This window comes from Panicum virgatum, chromosome 8K, assembly GCF_016808335.1.
Source record: "Panicum virgatum strain AP13 chromosome 8K, P.virgatum_v5, whole genome shotgun sequence".
NCBI classification, from domain to species: domain Eukaryota; kingdom Viridiplantae; phylum Streptophyta; class Magnoliopsida; order Poales; family Poaceae; genus Panicum; species Panicum virgatum.
The window spans coordinates 8,363,954-8,385,023 of NC_053143.1; the positions used below are offsets into that span (position 1 = coordinate 8,363,954).

At 46.0% G+C, this 21,070-nt stretch overlaps 3 protein-coding genes across 3 annotated transcripts; 2 read left to right on the plus strand and 1 right to left on the minus strand.

The window, feature by feature from the left end:
• The first annotated feature begins 6,204 nt into the window (after positions 1 to 6,204).
• LOC120643822 lies at positions 6,205 to 6,906 on the plus strand. Its single transcript, XM_039920297.1, has 3 exons — positions 6,205 to 6,305; positions 6,404 to 6,484; positions 6,578 to 6,906. Exons 1-3 carry the CDS (start codon positions 6,258 to 6,260, stop codon positions 6,878 to 6,880), a joined length of 432 nt encoding a protein of 143 aa, XP_039776231.1. The 5' UTR covers positions 6,205 to 6,257; the 3' UTR covers positions 6,881 to 6,906.
• A 118-nt stretch (positions 6,907 to 7,024) lies between these two features.
• LOC120643821 lies at positions 7,025 to 10,351 on the plus strand. The gene is made up of 6 exons (XM_039920296.1): positions 7,025 to 7,103; positions 7,226 to 7,421; positions 7,517 to 7,609; positions 7,772 to 8,025; positions 8,098 to 8,179; positions 10,032 to 10,351. The coding sequence occupies exons 1-6, from the start codon at positions 7,078 to 7,080 to the stop codon at positions 10,131 to 10,133; spliced, it is 753 nt and encodes a 250-aa protein (XP_039776230.1). The 5' UTR covers positions 7,025 to 7,077; the 3' UTR covers positions 10,134 to 10,351.
• Positions 10,352 to 13,219: 2,868 nt separating this feature from the next.
• On the minus strand, positions 13,220 to 15,261 carry LOC120645389 (protein FAR1-RELATED SEQUENCE 5-like). The gene is made up of 3 exons (XM_039922177.1): positions 14,916 to 15,261; positions 14,364 to 14,821; positions 13,220 to 13,909 (listed from the first exon to the last, which is right to left on the minus strand). The coding sequence occupies exons 1-3, from the start codon at positions 15,259 to 15,261 to the stop codon at positions 13,220 to 13,222; spliced, it is 1,494 nt and encodes a 497-aa protein (XP_039778111.1).
• Between the last annotated feature and the right edge of the window lie 5,809 nt (positions 15,262 to 21,070).

A 21,070-nucleotide genomic window follows, 5' to 3' on the forward strand; every position in this document is an offset into this window, starting at 1 on the left:
ACTCTTAGTTAGCCTATTACATCACTGTCCAAAAGTTAGGCTACCCTATCGAGGAGTATGCGCAAAAGACTACTTAAGACAACAACTAAAAGTCGTCGAGGTTGTTGACTGACGACTCGCTCCTCACTGGTGAGTGAGCTCTCGGAAGTGGTGGCATGGGCACTCCAGACGTAGTGTCAAGTCCTGAGATACCCTGAACCTCCTGGGGCTCCTCCTCCATGGCCTCGGGCTGGGCCTGCTGATCCTTTAACACCTCAATGTGATCCAAAGCATTATCTAGCTGAATCTGTTGGGCGGCGAACTGCTGCTCCAGAAGTGCAAAGTTAGCATTCCTCTTGTCCAAGAGAGCGTCACGCTCCTCAACTTGACCCTCAAGTTGGCCAATATGGGCATCAAGATCCGCGATCTGCTCGTTCTTAGCATTCACCATCTCATGGCTAGTCTGTGCAGAACCAATGGTCTGGGCCATGGCTTTGTCCTGTAAGGTCTGCAAGCGGTAGAGTGCATTCATGCACTTCACCGACATGGAGATAGTCTCTGCAGCTCAGTTTTGCTAAAGGTACCCAGTGTGTCTATCCCGACTAAGCCAGTTAGGGTCATTGGGCTGATCTGCTGGGAAGAGGCCAATAGGGGCTAGTGTGACAGCTGCATAATTTTTTTCGCAAAACTTGTTGAGCGCTCTCATGGCTGCAAGTTCCCAAGTGTCAACCAGACGGTGTCCAACTACCTCCAGCTCCAAGGAAGCCCAGTGAGCTGGAAAAGGGTGGGGAGCATGAGTCATGCGCACGCGACAGCGCGCTACTCCCATCTCATGGAACTCCTCGCCCACATAGCGCGGGGGACTGGGATATCCGGCATCGCGCATCACTTTCCAAAGAATGGAGGGAAAACCCTGCCAGTGTGTGCACTCAGAGTGTGCACGCCCATCCTCATCAAACACTAGGAGAGCAGGGGCAGCCATCTGTACAAAAGATGTGCACAAATGAGTGATGGTTAAAACAGATTTTGGGTAGTGCACGAAAACAAGTATAACTAAAAGCACATAACTCTAAGAATTCTCAAAATTTACAGGAACATTCCTAAGGTTCTTATGCACAACTTTTCTAGTCAACCCAAGAGCTAGGTTAGAGCCTAAGAAGGTTTTATCCTTAGAGTTTTCCTTTGCTGTCTGCCCAAAATTTTCAGTGACCAGAGAGCTAGTAAAATGAGTGCTGAGGACAAACTACAAAGCCTAAAATTACCAAATTTTGACATCAGCTCGGAGAGTAAATTTTGCACAAGTTTTGTGTTGAACATATCTGCAGAAAACATCCCTAGGAAGGCCTAAAAATTCGTGCAACCGAAGTGCTCAAAACTGACAGAAAACAGGGTGTCAAAGTTTCTGGTGTACCCCACTGTATACTAGTTGAAAAATTCTCAAATTTAAACAGCTGTTAGAAAACAAGATTTGGATCAAAATCCTCCACAGGAAGAACTACAGATAAGGTCATTTTATAGGTCCAATAATTTCATCTCTTAGGGTATAGCAGAAAGTGACAGATTTCTAGATAGACCTTAATCGAGAGAAAATGAACCGTGCTCATGTGCAAACCTTAACATTCCCGACTAACCCACATCTATTTTCATTGGCTTTCAATTTATGATCATGATGCATGCACGACCTATTCGTCCTCACAAGGAAAACAATTACCCAATAGTTTTGGACTTACGGAGTTAGCACCGGTGGCATGACACAATTTACGTCTCATATATATATATATATATATATATATATATATATATATATCGGAAATTGCCAGCTACAACGGTGGGTAGCTGGCCACTGCACATCTCGTCGTTGGATTCGGATCCAACGGCACGGTACAAACGCGATTAACCAAGCAATTAGACGTGACCACAGTAAGGTGCGCAGACCTACGAAGCTCCCTGACATGCGATATAGACCTATGAACCCTCTCATTATCCAATGCGAAGCAGGTTAGAATAGTAGCTTTCTGTTGCCGCATGCACAGTCATTGTAAATGTTCCTTTTTGTACGTTGTCCTTTTGTAACCACTTAATACAGACAAGACTGTTCGATGGTGTACCACAGTAATGTACGAAAAGTACTCCCTCACACATACAAACATTGATTGAATTTTCCCGAACTTCAACTGTTGCGCGTTCTTTTTTGTTCCAGTCTATTTTCTGAATCTTCCTTTTGCCTTGCACGATGTGTGTCCTGGGCAGCCATCTATAAGTACAGAAATCCCCGGGGGTCAACACACATGGAAGGCATTGCACCCCACACACCCCTTGCAGGTAACCTCTTCAGCATTATTTTTTCTATGGTTCATGTACTGCGGTAGGTCAGTGGTTGCTTTTAATCCCCGTCCATTTGTTGTCTTTGTGTTCCATTCATCCTCTAGTTCTTTGCTAAGAATGGCGTCCGACGGAAATCATGAATTATTATGGTTCAGTAAGGCAAAGCGATCCCAGAGAGAGGTTTTACCATGTCATTTGAAGCCCGCGGCCCAAATGCCTTCTGAGCAGCCTCACCCATTCGGTAGTTCTGCTGTTTTTAGAACTCTAAACGACTTGACTAGTAAGTTTTCCAGCAGACACAGGGAAATCTGCCAGTCAGCGGGGTTTGGGGCGTTTGCGGATAGTTTACCCGACATAGCACTAGACAGGAATTTTTCTTGCTGGTTAATTAGTAGGGTCAATACGCTCTCGAAAAGTATTTCGACGAACAAACAAACTACACTTTTCTTCTTCGACGAGGATGTGTCAGCCATTTTCGGGGTGCCATACAGGGGCAAGAAAGTTTGGGATGCTTCATTGCCAAAAGGGGCTGATACGATCCAGTTAATTCGTGAGTCAATAGGCGCGTTGTCAGATAGCGAACCTGCAAGTGTAGCAGCAGAAAGGGTACTAATGAGCCCCCCATCTGTGAAAACAAAAGAGGAGGAGTATAGGTTCTTAAGAGCGTTTATAATCTACGTTATGAGCACGTTTGTAGATTCTAAGAGAGCAGGAGAGTTGGAGGCAGAGAACTACTTCCCAGCCCTAGTGAGGATGGGTCAGGTTCACAAACACAATTGGGCGGCTTGTGTAATTGAGGCAGTACTAACTGCATGTCGAGCAGCAAAGCTGGACGAAAAGAAGCGCATGACACCCTGCCCACTTGCTGGGGCCATGCTGTTCCTTCAGGTACGCAGCACTTTTAATTTTTTGAAAGTTTCGTTCTTTTTTTCGTGTAGTAAACGGCGTAACTACATGTGTTCATTATAGATTTTTTACCTGGATAACATGGATTACGACAAGGATTCTACTCCGTACCGGGGATTGCCAAGGATTAATATTTTTAATCAGAAATTGATTAGCCGTCTAATCCTCGCGGACACAATTGGATTGAAAGGACCTGCACCGGCCAGGTTTTTTGGCGCAGGGAAGGTACGCACAGTTGTATTGAATTCTTTTTTTTTAACAGCAGCGCATTACTGTATCTTAAAAGGTCTCATGCATTATCATTGCTTACCAGCTGCGCCCGGTGCAAGACGTCGCATATAAAAGGCAAATTGGATATGCTTGGAGCCCAAACAAGTTATCAGGAAATATCAAAGAACAAACCAGCTGCAAGAGGCCTAGGGACGCGTTGACTGTTGGTTGGGACCCTAATATGCAAGCAAATAATGTGAGACCCATCAACACATTACAGTTTCTTTTTGTTTTTAAAGCACCATGCATCTACCTGATATGTAAACCAGTCCCTCCCCATTGTTTATGTTAGGTCACACTTGGGCACACGTACGATGACGTCAGAATCTCAGTTCTTGTAAAGGGGTACAAGGCAAAATGCCTCAAACAGCTTACACAGTGTCGCCTCAACCTAGACAGAGAAACAGATGAGCTGGTCCGAAGCCTACTGAACCTCTCCATGAACAACCAAAGCAAGGCTTCGTCGACCGATTCACTACACGTGGAAAACATGGAAGTAGCAACGGGCATGTTGGAGTGCACGCCTGCACCCCCACCACCAGCACAGCAAGGTATGTTTTTCTGCCTTTCCTCACGTGGATTAAGGAGAATTACAACACCCCCTCCTCCCCCCCCCCCCCCGGGTCGTGCTTACCAGCTAACGCAGGGCCGGATCACATTTATGCAGCAACCCCTCCTGCCGGCCGATCTCAATTAACCCAGCAATCGTCTGCTGCCTAAGACTTGGGACTTCACGGGTCCTTCCTTTGACCTCAGAATCGAAGATGATGGTTTCGTCATTTTAATTCATCTTAATTAACATGCCCCGCAGGACCCTGCTGCTGGACCTGGCAACGGTGGGTGAAGTGTACACCACCATTGATGAGGACCACTTCAAGTCAACCTAATCAAGAGTGCCACTCGCGCCCCTACCATGGGACTACCCCCACATCCACACCCTAGCACGCAATAAATGTGGGGTCACTGCTAGCGACATGCAGTGAACTGCCCCCCCCCCACCACCAGTAGACTAGCTAAGCTTTTGTACGCCTTTATCGTTCTGTACTATTTAACTAGTGCCTATTTGAAACTGTTTCGTGAGTAGTCGGATCACTGCTTGCTTCAGATTTGAAGTTATGAATGTACTACCATTTAAATGTTTTGCTAATTCTTCCAAGCTTACTGTTGCTTTGGTTTTCGGACATTGGTACACATACTTTTGTTGCACGTAAAAAAATACGGGAAAGAAACTTGTTCAATGCATTCTTCTGAGAACTCAAATCAGTCACCGCCTTCGCAAATCGCAGCACTGTACTATACAAAGAAACAATGCACCACAACGTTTCCAATGTCAGAAACCAAAAAAACAGTACCACGGACCAGCAATATTGGGTCATATCACAGAGCAAATGCACGCTACCTGACCAGAACTGGCCGCCCAGCACTGCATCAGAATCTTGCAGAAAATCTCTTTGCCGGCCCCGGCCTAAGGAATGCACTTCAATGCATTGCTCTAATGCAAAGTACACTGGTACAATACTCCTCTCATTCTTGAGGCCGGGTCGCCAGGACGAGCCAAACAAATGTTTTGTATGATGGAAGGTTAACAGTAATAACTATGACACACCTACCAGAGGCAAAGTCAAAGCCAGCAAAGGCAACGGCACGTATATAAGAGTAGGGGGGCCCTGCCTCCTTCCGGGAAACACACAACAGCACAAGCATGGACCACTGGGAGAATCAGGTAGAGCACGCATACTTCAGATCGTATTTGCTAATCATTCTTCTTCCTAGCTCCGGTGTAATCTTTTGGTTTAAGGTCGACAACTTGTATTTGACCACCTTTTCTCATTTGGCTAATCTTACAAATGATGCCAACCAAACCGCGCCCCTCCACGAACCTGCTGCCTACTGCGTCAGCATGGACTATGAGAATGCACAAACCAACTTCGGCTACACTCTACAACAGATAGAGCAGCTCATACAGGTTACTTCCACACCCACCCAACGCTAAAACTTTGGCTCCCCATAGCAAGCTAAACCCTCACCTTTTCTTATGGTTCTAACCCCTTGGCAAGCAAAACACAAATGCAGGGGCAGGAAGTCATGAAGGCAGGATCATACCAGCAACCGACGGCAAGTCAGGAAGGAATGGCTATTGTATTATACCAACCCGAGAACATCATCGGAAATACGGTAAACGGTACCTTCCCCAACTACTTTCGCAAGCTAACCCATTATGACGTATACTATCTGTTTTTTTTACCACAGCCCGATGTAACTGCCGAGAAATTTGTTATCCCGTCATCAACCAGCAACTACGATGGCATGCTCCCAGCCGATGGCAACCTAAATGACGCCCAACTAGAAGAAGACTACCTCCTACTGACCCAGCCTCTGCCGTCAGTATTAGCATCAGTTGGAGAGTCAAATGATGAAGCCCAACACGGAGAAGATGAAGTAAGGGCAATAACCAAGGAGGTAACCCTAGTCAACCCCCTTCGATGTGGACTTAGCTGTACTCGCATATGGCCTGGAAGTTTTAAGCCACAACTGTATAGAAAACTATGCACTCCAAGGTGTCCAGCGCACATTAATAACTGTCGTACTATTTTTTTATCGTACATTTTGCTTTTACACAAACGCGTACTACCCAACTGTCCTCAGTCCTCACACCCTCTGCCTGCACGTAGCAAAGCACCATGCGGCAAAACCTAGGTAATAAATGCACAGCTAGCACGCACCACCACAGACCTAACACAAGTTTGAAATCTGAAGCATCTATCCCACCAAAAACAATGGAACAAGCTGAATCTTTTTGCTCGCGCACGAACCCAAGGGAACAGGTACCTTATGCGGCCTCAGAAATCTAGTGTTTTGTTACAGCGACACGATGTCTTGGCTTTCATTTTTTCTTATGGCACACAACTATCCCTAACCGCAGCTATACGAGGACTGCATCCAATCACAGATGCCCATGCGACAAACCTCCATAGAAGTGGAAGGCCGCATAGCAGGGGACAAGGTCAGCAAAAAATCATGCAGTTCTTTTACTACACAATCGTTCATTACCGAAAGACAGGTCAACATTTTCATGCTGATTTGTTTCTAATATTAGGCACCTATCAACCAGCTTTGGACTGAGACCTCGACCGCAGCCCTGCAAGAGCTGGAAGAAGCAATCAACAGCATGCGTGACGGCATTGCAACCATCCGGTCATGGTGTGACAGGATGAGTGGGAAACTGGATGAGGTTGAAGGGAAGCTGGCCCAAAACAAGAAACGGAAATCCATTTGGCTGCAGGAAGATTCGCCAAATACTGACCAAGTTGTTAATCTCACTGAGACAAGTGGAGAAGATGTGCTGGCCACGCTAAAATCAGCAAAGGGGGAGGACAAGGCACACCAAAGGGAGAGGTAACACCGAAAAAACAAAACATTCCTTAACTGCAGCTATATCCCATCAATTTGTATAGGATCAGTTGTTTATTCAAACAGGGAGGTTGTGGTCAATGCCACGCCCATCAGGAAAGATGCGTGGCTTCAACCAAGGCTTAAGCTTCTTTGGCAGAGTTTGAACAAAGGTCCTGCGACAATACGCTGAAATGGATCAACCACATGGCAACAAAACAAGAACTTAGCAGGTATGGCTCGCCGCTACACACTTCCCACTGATCAATGTTGCCACCTCAAACTTCTCTTGTTTTCATTTCCTGAATATCCACCTTTTTTACCTTGAAATCATTTCCTCTATAATTCGTTACAGCATTTGGGTCGACGTCAAGGGGAGGCTGCCAGTTAAAATCACTGGAAACCAGATTAAGCAGGGGATCCTTAAACCGGTCGAGATTGACAGCTTCATTTTGGGAGGTACTATCCGCTTGCTCAGGGAATTCGAGAGGAACATGATGGCCCACAGAGCCAATATCGCTGCAAGGCACTACATCCCGCCCGAATGGACTGTGAGTGTACCTGCATTTTCTTTCTTTTTGTTTTCCCCTAATCATATAATGCTATTTTTCTAACCGATCAGACCATGCTTTGTGCCCTCGAAAAGTCATATGTAACACAGCCAAACTACGAAGGCCACATCTCCCTGCAGTACTTCAAAAGCAGCCCTATAGGATATGATCTAAGCACATGCACACTGGTAAATGTTGTTTCCTACATGCTCTGTTTTCAGTCCCAAATCCAATGTTGCCTTTTCCGCATACAATCCTTTTGCAGTCTGCGTTAATCCATGTTCCATTTTTTATTACGTCTTGTAACAACCACAACTTTTTTCCCGTAATTTCCGAATTATGTAACTCAGCTACTGGCACCCGTTCGCGTCGGCCAAGGCTGGTCATGCTACGCCCTCAACATCGAAAGCAGGACCCTCACCGTGATGGACCCTTTGCTTAAGGAAGAAGGGGGGACCATCCGCACCAAGTGGCATGAGATGACAGCTAGGAAGGTGCTCCAAGAAGCAATGAGATGCTTCGACTGCGTCAGGAGGGTCGCAACCGAAGAAAACACCAGGTGGAAAGTAACCATACAAATGATGCCAGAAGAAAAGTGCTCGGTGTAAGTGAATAAAGTAAACATCTGAAACAGTTACCCTGCATTACTGGGGCTCTTACGATTGCCATTTTGCAGATGGGACACCGGGATCTATACGATCACATGCATGCGGTGGTACGCACCGGAAGTTAATGTCAGTATCGTGACGCTGGACGAGGTCAGAATCCTAGCTGCAACTCAATGCTTCCATCTCTATTTCTAGTCCATTGACGCCTGCGTTTTAAATCTTTATGTATCTCACTGTAAGGATCGTGGCCCAAGAAGAGGGGTTGAATTATGACTTTTTCAAAATTCTATCTTGTCCTTAACCTAAACTAGTATTGCCCAATCTATAGATTTGAAACCTAGTCACTAGAGCATGCTAGCACAAGGTCCTTAGGTAGGTAAACACACTATCATGATCATGTTGCCTAAAAAATATCACACTAGCAAGATCAAAACCTAAGCAAAAGATCACACTACCATGAAAGTTGTCCTAGTCAAACTACAAGCAATCAAAGGCAAGAGTAACAACAAAATGATTTAATTGCTTGAAATAAAAGTAATAGACACGAGACAACCGGATTTTTTCCCGTGGTATCGAGGAGTTGACGCTCCCCCCCCTAATCCACGTTGGAGCACCCACACAAGGGTATAGCTCCCTTGCTTCACCAAGGAGCAAGTGATCACTAAGAATGCTCTTTCTCCATCTCCGGAACGGCGAGCTTCACACCGTGTACAATCTTCTTGTCTTGGGGCTCCCACAAACTCCAAGAGCTCACCAAGAACCTCCCGATCACCAAGACCGGCTAGGTGCCGTCAAACACCAAGAGTAACAAGCTCCTAAGCCTTCACTTGACCTACACTCAGTAGGCCCTAGCTCAAGCACACTTGCTACACTTGCAAAGGATGGATTCTTCAAGGTTGAAGCACAAACAAAGTACTAGATCTTCTCTTGTTTGCTCAAAGCACTTTCTCTTCTTCTCAAGGGTGGCCTCAAGTATTCAGGGTGTCAAAGGCAACTGAAATGAGCCATGGGGTGCCCTTATATAGAGTGGAAAGAGTTACATAGCCGTTGGAAGTCCACTGTAGAAAAACCGTGAGCACCGGAAGAACCGATGGGTGTCAGATTTGAGGCGTCGGTTCAACCGGTCTCTCTGTGTCCAAATTGTAGCCGTTGGGGTTCTGACACAGTATCCAGGCTTGCGTCATTGCACCGGTGCATGCTCCGTAGGGGCATCGGTTCAACCGGTGCTGAAGAGGTTCACTGATCAACTCAAACAAGCTCTCTGGAACATAGGACGTCTAATGCACCGGTGCTTTGATTCTGAAGCGTCGGTTCAACCGGTGCTGAAGAGAAGTTGAAGTCCACCAAAACATTCTCTCTGGAACAAGGTACATCCAATGCACCGGTGCTTATCTTTTGACCGTCGGTTCCACCGGTACTATAGAGTTTTTGACTTGATTTCTGCCTGCATCCAGAGAAGATAGACCGACAGGGCATCGGTCCTTCCGCCAAGCATCGGATGCTCCGACGCTAGGGCACCGGTTCAACCGGTGCTGCTGTTTTTCTTTGTTTTCAGATGAATTGACTTGGATTCGAATGTAACTTCGATTGTTTCTTCTTCCAAGCGTTGTGTTAACTTCTATTGACCATATTAGACTGTTTTTGAGCAAGTGTGCAAGATTTCTAAGGCCAACTCAATTTTGGTTAAGCTACTAACTCATGAACCCCTCTTAATAGTATGGTCAAGAGCTAAAAACTATAAACCCTAACTAAATCAAGTGTCCTTCATCTCCTTGTGACACTTGAGACTAGAAAGGTCCTTAATCTTTGAAATTGAGTCCTTGGCACGCATGGTTGTTCCGAATTGAGGGGTCTCTTTTCACATTTCATATGAGACTAATTTAATCATTAACTTTTCCTTCAAAACACACGTTAGTCGCATACGGTTGTCATTTATCACCGAAACTTACCATTAGCATCTATCGGACTAGATGCGCTTCACTCACTAACTGAATGCACGCAGCGCACGGCATACGAAACTAGGAAGCAACTGGCGCACGACCTGATCCACATGGAGTGCAACCGTGCCCACCTGCCGCACAGACTTCCAACCCCACCACAATGAGGCCCAGTGCAAGAGATTTATGATTCAGATCATCAACTTCCGGAAGAAACTACCATTTCTGATGTAGTCGTTTTAATTAATTGCTTTTGCCATGCTTGTTTGTAATGCGTCTCAAGAACATTTGGCTCTACCGGCTTTTGTAAGCAGGCGCAAGACGCCTTTGTATGGACCAGCAGATATTTCCTTATTCAACCGCTTTTGGATTCACGTTGATCTTACATTGGGAATCCCAAATCCAAAATTATTTGTCCTACCTCACAAAAAAAACGAGCGACAGAATGGTCCATCTCTTTTTTTTTATCACCTGACACTTGAGCAGACAAGCAAGGTGGGTTCTCCCTGGCAAACTTAATTGGAAATTTATTGTCAAATGTAGTCCTCGATGCTCTTCCTAATGGGTCGCTGTTTTGACAACCACCTGTCAAATGGTTCAGTGCGTCAAAAATTTGATCAGTTAACGAGAAACTGATTGCAACAGTTACTGCCCCGGCTACATAGCTAAGTGCTTGACCACCACCTAGGGTGCCAGACGAAATGGATTAACATCGTTAACTACTACATCAAAACTTACCCGACCAAATCGGCCTACAAAAATTTTCAAGTAACCTTTCTTGATTGCTCGGACGACATACGCAACCCTATAAGAATGGACCAACTACCTACACACGCTTGCCATTGACCGAGTACATGTGTCGATGGTTGACTAAACAAACCACCCAATCACCACCTATATTCGAGGTTGTATCCTATGCGCTGGCAGTAGCCTACTAAAAAGGTCAATGATCGACCCCAACAAACATTATGTAGCAATGCTTCAATAATTGCGACGGCTGTCCAACCTAAGTTGTCTGCCCACAAAGACCCTGTTCTGCTTTAGCAGCCTCCAGTCACCCAACGGCGTTTTTCTCTCACACCACTCCAGCAGCAGCCTCTAGCCACCAGCCAGCCAACAGTGTTTTCCTCTCACACCACTCCAGCAGCAGCCTCCAGCACCAGCACAGCGAACAGGGCCAAAGAGATAGATACATGCTTGACCAACTAAATCGGTCGCACGGCGCTGAGGCCGGGCGCGGAAACCGGTCAGCACTATTCCAGCACGTGGCAGCGTCCGGGCCCCAGAACCCGATGCACAAATTTCGATTGCATGCAACCTGCTTCCCCACGATCGATTTCAAATTTCACCTACCCTCTACACATGGCTGGGCCCACTACACATCTACTGTTGACCGTTCCGCTCGGTCTCTTAGATCCAGAGACTTGGTTCCCCCCTTGTCTTTCCTGATAGCCTCGGCCGCCAGCGGCCATGGGAGGCTGAGGGCGGGTAGCAGTCCGGTTAGGAGCGTGAGCCGCACCGCCGGCTCCGTGGACAGCCAGCCACACCTACTATCCCCCTACTCCAGGTCCCGCCTCCCCAACTCCGCGATCCGCTTCCCTCCTAGCTCCGGACACCATCCAGAGGCTGAGCACCAGCTCCTTTCACGACGTCCGCCGTGGTCTCATCCAAGCTAAGCCCCATCTCCATCGTACCAGGAACCGAGACGCGACGACCTGTACGGCAAGATTTTGGGCTTTCCGATTTTTTAATTTTTTTTTGCAATATATTCACGGCGTCCTCCATGTTTTTTTCATTTTGGTCCTTTTCTGCACCGAATCATTTTTTGTTCGAAAACCAAAAATCTTTACCAAACCTCTTTTTTGTTCTAGATGCAACATTGTAGTCTCCAGATTTCTTCTCAAATTGTTACCAAAAAATTGTCTATCTCAAATTTTTCATCATAAATATTTTCTCTCTCCAAAATTTCTTTACAAAAAACCATAAAATCAAAATCGACAAATAAAAAAACACAGCAAGCAAAGTGACCGTTAGGCGCAGTCCCGTGCAGTCATGCTCCGTTGCAGAAGGCCCAGCGCGCACGGCACAAGAGCGCCGTTGAAATCGTGCACGACATCAAAGCATTCATTACGGCATTGGGGTACACTTTTCACGTCTTATTTTATTAAAACGAAATAAATGCCAACCAAAGTGAGACACGCGAATGATATAAAACCTTAGGAAATAAACTGAACATCTCATAGGCATGCCACGATCTAAGACCAGGCAGTACGGCAATCATGTACAGATCATCAGACACGACTTGCAAACCACACAATAACAAGCGCCAACGTAAACCAACACACAAAAGCACGGTAAATCTTTCCCTCTAATTCCAAGTATTCTCTCCGTAGCCGATCAACCTCGGCCCGAAAGTCAGCTGGTGCGTCCAACCCATTGGCACGAGTCGCAGACTGGGAAGGATAGCCGTCCACGGGACCATGATTGCCGAGTGCAGGAGATGTCTCAGGTGCACCTTGCGAAGAAGTAGCGGCACCAGCACAGTCCGCAATATCCTTCCACTGCCAGAACCCACAATCACACTGGGAAAACAAAAAGTTTACTGATTTAAGTCATCAATAAAGAATTGAAACAAAATATTATACGGACCCACGTACAAGGTGAGTACACCTACCCTACGGCATATGCATTTGATGAACACTCTCCCAGGATTGCGAGGAGTCCTGGAAACCCACATGCCGCAGAGCTCACCGCAGTGGCACCTGTGATCCGAAACACCTAGGTACGAGGAACTCCTGCTTGTCGAAGCAAAAGACATAGCAGCACCTAAAGAGAAAAAAAAGGAGTTATAGAAACAATAGAGGTAGGAACCCTACGAGCGGTTCTTGGACGCAGTTGCGCGGCTGTGGTGACGAGCTATTTAAATACACACGCTAAGGAACTTGTAGAAAGGCCGGGTACACTCAAGTACATCAAAGGACAGGACCATTTTCAAATTCCAGCTGGCCAGTATTCGAAAGATGTTACCGTTCCGTGCAACACATAGTACATACATTGGTACAGCAGATCAAGCTGGCATTCAATCCTTCCCACCTAAAAACTAGCCTTCCAGTCTCCGACTACATCAGTTGCCGCGACCAACCGAATTGACAATGGAAAAGTCTACGACATAAACTACAGCAACAACATTTACTGAACCAAGCTAACGATAACCAAACCAAACCCAAACAGAAATCTAGTGATGTAGCACAAATCATTTCCCCTTGCCTCCATGGTACGTTGAGACGCGCCCACAGGTACTTCTGTAATGGCCTTCTTCACCGCACACCTTGCACTTCCAGGCAGCCGCAGATTTGGGATCTGCAACAATGTTTTCCGGGCAAGCACTAGCAAAGTGATCACTAGAACCACATAACCTGCATTTACCGGCAGCAACATCAACTTCAAGGATCTGCTTCAGTCTCTTTGACTGGCGAACAGCCACACCGGCCCTGGTATCCTTGCCCTTCATGGCACCAGGGCTTTCCACAGCAGACTTCATGCGAGACTTTGCAGGCCTCCCGCGAGAACGAGCACGTGGCGGTGCAGCTGCACCGCCAAGCTCGGCATCTGCACCCGTATCGGCGTCCAGGGCGTCAGCTGCAGCAGCTGGAGCAACAGGTCCCGCATTTGCAACCAACGTCAAAGAAGTAATGGCTTGTTTCCCACGGGACAAAGTCTGCATCCCAATTTCAAAAGCTGGCCTTGACGTGGATGCAAGACCAACGAGCTCCATCACGGCAGCATACAGTAAAGTGTGCATACCAGAAAAATCAAGATCAGTAGCTTGCTGCGCTGAGATAACTGCTGCCAGCTTTGGATCACCAAAAGCCTTGGTTTCCCTAGTCCATCGCTTCAGCAAAATACCAGGAGGAATCTTAGTAAAGCCATGATGGACCAGAACCTGTACAATCACAGAAAATATAAGCTACATCAGTAGCTGAAGATTTTTCACACCCAAACATGAAAACAAAACCAAACCATCAACAAAACAACAGCTTTTCAAAATGTGTATACCTTAAGTATGTGACGGCAGGGAATTCCACAATGCTCGAAACGTTTGCACTGGCAAAAGAAATCTGTGGACGTTGGGTTCGATCCCACACGGTACTCAACAATGCCGTGGTCCATATATGGACCGTAGTCTAGCAAAATCACCCTGTACGAACCACCTTCTGGTTCATCAACGCAACCAAACTTCCCTGACTTAAATAACTCCTTCGAAAACCTCTCATACAAAGCACGGGTATATACTTGAGCAGCATGTAACTCGAGAGGAACACCAACTCGCAGGCATGAGCTTAAGTCGAGAAAAAGAAAATTAACAAACTAATCACGCGAAATATTTAAATAGTAACCTGCTTTGTGGCGTGCTCCTCCTTTCCTTCGTCGGCCTCACGATCAGCGATCATCCTGTTGTACTGTGAAACAAAAAGATGCATGGGAGCCGACCGAGGTATATAGGTCTTCAGCAGATGATTAGCGCTCTCGCTACGTTGAGTACTAGTCATCCCCGCACAGAAAGTCTCGGTGAAATAGGGCTTAGCCCACATTTCCCGATTAGAGTAAGCGCGGTCAAGAAACTCGTTCTCCCTAAGACCATGATCCTCTACTAACTGAGCCCATCGTGTCTCAAACTCTGGGATAGAAACTATCTCAGCAACCAGCTCATGCAATTGCTTCTTAAAGGCAGAGCTCTTACTGTAAATGCCTCCTAGCGACTCTTTAGCTTTTTTCAACACGTGCCACTTGCACCAATGGTGCCTACTGGTTGGTAGCTCCGTAGCAATCGCAGTTTTCATAGCCAGGCACTGGTCTGCATAAAAAACAAAATTAACCTTTTTGCACCCACGCTCAAAAGAATCAAAAGTAACAACAACACAACAGTCACAATTAACTTTCTTCCAAACCTGTCAGAATCGTCCTAGGATGTTGTCCGTCCATAGCCTCAACAAAAGTCCGGAAAGTCCACTGAAATGCATCCGTCGCCTCCTCCGTGAGCAGAACTGCTCCAAATATAATGGTCTGGAAAGGATGATTAGCACCCACGAACAAACCAAAAGGAAGGTTGTACAAATTGGTGCGGTAGGTTGTATCAAAAGTGATAGCGTCACCAAAGCAAGAGTAGTTGAAACGGCTAGACCCGTGGCACCAGAACAGAGATTTGATCCGCTTTTCATCGTCCAATTGCATCCTAATAACCATTGCAGGGTCACGTTCCCTCATGGAAGTGAAAAGACCCAGTGTCTTACTCATATCCCCCTCAATTGATTCCTGGGCAAGCCGGCCACATAGAGTCCTAATTGACTGTCGGCTGAAAGGAACGTAACTGCTAGAACCATGCATACTCCCAAGAATCGAACAAACTCTAGAGATTTGGACGTTGTTGGCCCTAAGATTCTTGACTAAGTCACGCGTCATTTGGTCTATCCTGCTATGGGACTTCCACTGACGCCGTTCGCCGCAAGTGGATGCTAAAGGATGGTTGTGGTTGGAAACAAAATGACTAATATACCATGAATCATCATCCTTGCGCAAGAGCCGAATCATAACAGCACATCCGCAACAAACAGACTTGGCATCCGGACTCCCATCGCGACCCTACAGAAAATATTGGAAAAATCGAAACTAAAAAGACTACCCAGAATAAAAAATGGGAAAAATTGCAAGGACACTGAACTACAAGAATCAGGCTGGCTAACCTCACATGCACACACGATATCTTGCCTGGTGCGTCTGCCAGAAATATTGCTGCGGCTGCGACCAAACCGAATCCCAAAACCAAGCTCCCACGAATACATATTAAAGAACTCAAACCCCTCTTGCGGAGAGTCAAAGATTTTTCCTTCTTCAAGCTCAAAGATTGACCTATCCCCCCTCGCATGAGCGCCCCGCAGAGCGCGCTCAATAGCGCCGTAGTTCCAAGAGGCAGGAAGCCTGCAGGGCACGCAAGAACAAAACAATAGATTACATAACAACCAAGAGGAGAAAAAGCTGTGAAGGAAAGCTGTAAAGGTACAAAAAAACTCACCGAACACCATCAGGCTCGGAACACATTGCCAGGGCCAAAGAGCAGAAAAAGGAAGGATAGAACTGATGCCGGCGGCCGTGCGGGTGCGGCATATTTGTAGTCGAGGGGGAACTATGGGAGCTGAATTTTTCCTTAGCTGTTACCGGCAGACATAGGGCGGGAAACGGAGAATTTTGCCGCCAAATTTTCTGTATACGGGCGTCAAGTACAGCAAGTACACTCGCCGCCTTCGCGCTAGTTATCAAACCACATGAAGAGTGGTGCTAACTGCCAGCTCTTGATCAGTTTGGCTGTAAAGAGATAACGAATACACCACCACAACAGACAAATCCAAACAGATGACTACGAAGAAGCAAGCAGCGGCGACAGGCTTTGAAAAAGCATAGTAAATCTTCCAACAGAGAAGTGATGAGCAAATTATGCCACAAATAGCCGCAAGCAATGCGTGCGTTCTCCTGCAACTGAGGGGCAAAACACCACGATTGCAGAGAGAAAAGTGGTGCACCAGTAAGGACAGCCCAGCAACCACAGCAAACCCAAATAAAATAGCCGGCAAACCACCACCGTTAACAAGAACGAAACTCAGGACGAAGAAGAGAACTAAGGAGGGGAAGAATGGATCCATACATCAGCAACAGACTAGCAGGAGCCAAAGGCTAACATGAAGTTGGGAAAGAACGAAACAAGCCGGAGGTATTGGTTGGCGTGAATTTACTATTAGTTAATGTACCCAGACGACGTATCCCATCAGGTATGAATGAAAAGTCAATGCACCGCGCGTACTTCCGTACCATGCAATCCAGCAAGTCCTGCACCGAATAAACCTAAGGCCCTACATCTGGTAGGCCGGATTTGCAGGCTAGCGGCGCACTGACTGAATCCGCGGAAGTACAATGTCAGAAAGCTAAACCGTTCCTGACGCTGAGCTTACGCGGGTGGGCAGCGGCCACCCATTGCAGCAAATCCACTCTATATATATATATCAAGCCGAGTTCTAACCATTCTTAACTTACGTAATCGTGATTAGTGTACCTGCAGAAAATTGACAGATATATATTCATTGAACCTTTCATGCCAGCACCCATGAAAGCGTTCCCATACATTACCGCTCACTATAGAAGCGGCATCCATGCGTCCAACACTGCATGGACAGCGCTCATACGCTACCGAGGTAACGTATTCACGGTTTCTTTTACTCCCAATATAATCGACCGATGGTCGGTATATTGGCAGCAGCTCAAGTAGGCCACTGCTTGAGTGCAGCGTTCGGTTCGCATCACCGACGGGAAGGTCAGACTCCCTCACCTGACTGAGTACACTTTACTCCCAATATAATCAACTAATAGTTGGTATATTGGCAGCACCTCAAGTAAGCCACTGCTTGAGGGCAGCGTTCGGCTCGCATCACCGACGGGAAGGTCAAGCTCTCTCAGTTGACTGAGGATCCTTACCATCTTACCTTCGCGTAGGTGCGTCGTTACATAATTCAAAGTACTGAATTTAAAGTATAGAAAGAAATGTGCTGGAAGTTAGTTATAAATAAACCATAAGTTAGATAGCCACCTAGTAACTCCCATAATTTTCCCTAGGGCTTTACGTACTATGCACGATCCTTAGCGAACCAACGTATTTTCCAAATGCGATTGTGTGGCTAAGTTTTAAGGAAAACTTTTGAAATCTTGTCGCACTCTCAGGTGTGTGCTTTGTTCGGCTCTGATACCAGATGTGGCAAAACTGCCCAAATTAATCCGGCTCAAGTGCGCTAACCATCACCCTAAAGGTAATCCCAGCTAACACGCACTTCAAACGGAGTAATCCGGCAGTGCTGTTGGGTAAAGTCCCGAAGAATCCACCTGAGCGTCGATCGAACCCAAAGCTTACATGCAACTCACACGAAGGTGAGTCCAGAGAGTACAACATTTCATAATTATATTACATTACCGAGTCTTAACTTAATTATTACAAACCAAGTTCGAAATCTCAGAAATGTACTTGAAATTCAAATTGAAAGTAGTTCAGAGTTCAACTGCAGCGGAAATAAAGCGAGTTCTAAACGACGATACAAGATGTCATGATGAAGCCTGTACATGACATCACTCGGCATTGTCATCGTTGGCCGGAGTCGTATCCCACTCCACCGACCAACCAGGAGGTAAAGTACACGGCCAAGTCAAGCTAGCTATCTGATCTTCAAACATATCACCTGAAAACAAAGTTGAGCCACAAGTAAGGCTGAGCATACTAATACTCAGCAAGGCTTACCCGACTATGGGTATACTTAGCCCACTACCTAGACATGCAAGGCTTTTGGCTGGAGGGGTTTGTTTTGCTGAAAATCAACTAAGAGTGAATCCTTAATTTCAAATTTTAGCTTCAAAATTCTAGTTCAATTGACCATTCTAAGTGAGCATCTATCCAATAGCATACATGGTGGAAAACAATTATTTTTCATCATTCAACCATATTCATCATCCTCATTATTCCACTTCTTACTCTATGTGGCAAAAGGGTTAAGCAATCCCAATATCCGTGAGAGGCGAACGATTCGAATCGAATTTGTTAACCTGGCCAGGCAGACCTAAACACACGCATGGGAACCGAGTCCCCACGCAACATTTCCCCTTTCTTTCCGGCTCGTGGATCAGGGTCACCCCCCCCTTCAACTACAAGAGCCCCACGCCACGATCGACGCCGGGTCGTGACCACGCTTGCACCCGCATGTGGCCGCATGAGAAACAACGTTCAAAGAGGGTAAGGGAAAAGTCCACTCCCCGGGCCGATCAGGTACTTAAGCTTACCGATTACCATATTTCTCGGCATGTGGTTAGTACGTTCAAACGATTAACCACCACTACCACACACCGCGGCCTTATCCATTTTCACTAAATAGACGGGGTATCACAAGTACAACAACCCCGCCCGTAAACCTTATGATTGCAGCATGTTGTAGACATTCAACTCCTATGAGCTCGCGAGTGACAGGAAATCACTCGACTTCTACCGAACCATTAGCATAGCCGACTAGCGACCTATACATGCTAGTATTCAAACATAGGTACTTAAGATTATGCAACTAGGGTTCCAAACAATTCCTACAACCTAAATGCACAAGTAGATAGGAACATAAGCAGTTGCATAAATTTAAAATAGATAGGACATGCTCCGGGGCTTGCCTTCCTGAGCGAAGCTAGCCTTGGGCTCTTCTGAACTTTGGTTCATGTCTTCAGTAATTTCAGTTAGATTAACTTGAGCTTCACGCTGCTCACTCTCGGACTCCGGCACCAGCTCGTACGTACCGTCAGCGAGAGTAGTCAAATCTACATGAATGCATATGCGTGAGTAACTTTAGTGGTAATGATTTATTCATTTCTTCACTATAGAGTTGTAATCCAACAAAACCCAACTTTGGAAACAACCATTTTCAAAATCATCTCATAGGGCAATTATTTATCGGGTATTATCTAACATGATTTATTTCACAGGGAACCGGGGTGGTTTTCCCAAAACACTACTCAACCAAGCAACTCAAAAATACTTTATTTACACTAGTTATCCATGTATAAATCAAAATATATAGTTTCCTACACTCACTGGTCATGAAATTTTTACACAGCAGGAAATTCATGATAAGAAATCTACCATAAAAATTTCAATCCATTTCCTGTAGCAGAAACACCATGAAATTTTTTTTACCTAGCCTCTGCTGAAAACAAGATGAATTTGTACATGGCAAAATATGCAAGTGCTGGTAATGAAACTTCTATTAAATGTTTTTTACCTAAATATGAGCATTCTGTAAAATTTAACATTTAATTAAGCATCACATAGGTCCTGAAAAATAGAACAATGTACAACTGCAGTAAAGAAAAATAATTTCTACAGGTAGGTATACTAAGTTTCAGAGGTTCATATTTTTCTATCAATATGCAGTACAGAAATACCAGATCTGGTAAAAATATAAGATTTTTCTAGGTAAAGAAACTATTTTTCATGATTTAATGTATTTCTCCTTACCAAAAATCATTTGGTCCAGTTGGGTTTAACTAAAATTTCTCAAACTTTTTTGTAGAATCTAGGAACGAAACTAAAGGTACTGTAAAAGTTTGAACCCATGAATCATAACATAACAACTTGGATAAATAAAAATATTTATCCTAGGCATACATCAATCCTAAATAAAACTGATATCTAGGTGTGTCAAATGGACCTCAAATTTTTACAGAGTCCTACACTTGCAGTCTACAACAATCTGTCCAAAAATCACCTACAGATCATTGCTAGAACTTGAGATCTAAATAAAGGACTAATAAATTTGTATTTAATCAAGAACAAAAACCAGTGAGCAAATGAAAAAGTGCATGTAATGAAAGTTGTAGATATAGAAACAAGGAACTCAGATCAATTGAGCTTGCATTTTTTCTATTTTTCTACGAATTTATATCGATTTTACAAGTTTGCTGTTTTTGAAAACAAAAGAAAAAGGAAACGAAATCTTGCATCTAGGCCCTTGGAATGATTTGGGGGTTTGCAAATATGCCCCTGGCTGGAGCCAGGAACAGAGGAGGCGGCGGCGGTCCGTTTCCCGGCGAGTGAGCTCGCCGACGGCGAGGGGGAAGTGGGGGAGGAGCTAGAGGAGACTGAGCTCTACCCGTTTGTGGGCTCAAATGAGGTTGGGGATGGCCAGAGGTGTGCTCCCCACGGCGAGCAGTGGGCGGCGGCGACGGCAGGCCACGGCGGCGGTGCTCCGGCGGGTCTGGACGGCGGCGAGCTGGCTGAGAAGCTTCACTTAGGCACGAGGAAGGAGATCGGGTGGGCTTCTTGGGCGCGAGAGGGAAGAGTGGAGGGGCGAGGGTGCGGCTGGGAGCAAATGAAGGAGGGGAGAGCTCGGGCAGGGGAGGAACGCGGGGTAGCGGCCGGTCAGCGGACGGCGGCGAGCTCTGGTGCGCGCGCAGGGGTTCTGGGCCCTTTAAAATGAGCCAAGGGAGGAGGGTTGGGGTGTCGGTGGTGAGCGGCATTCAAGGCCGGCCGTGGGCA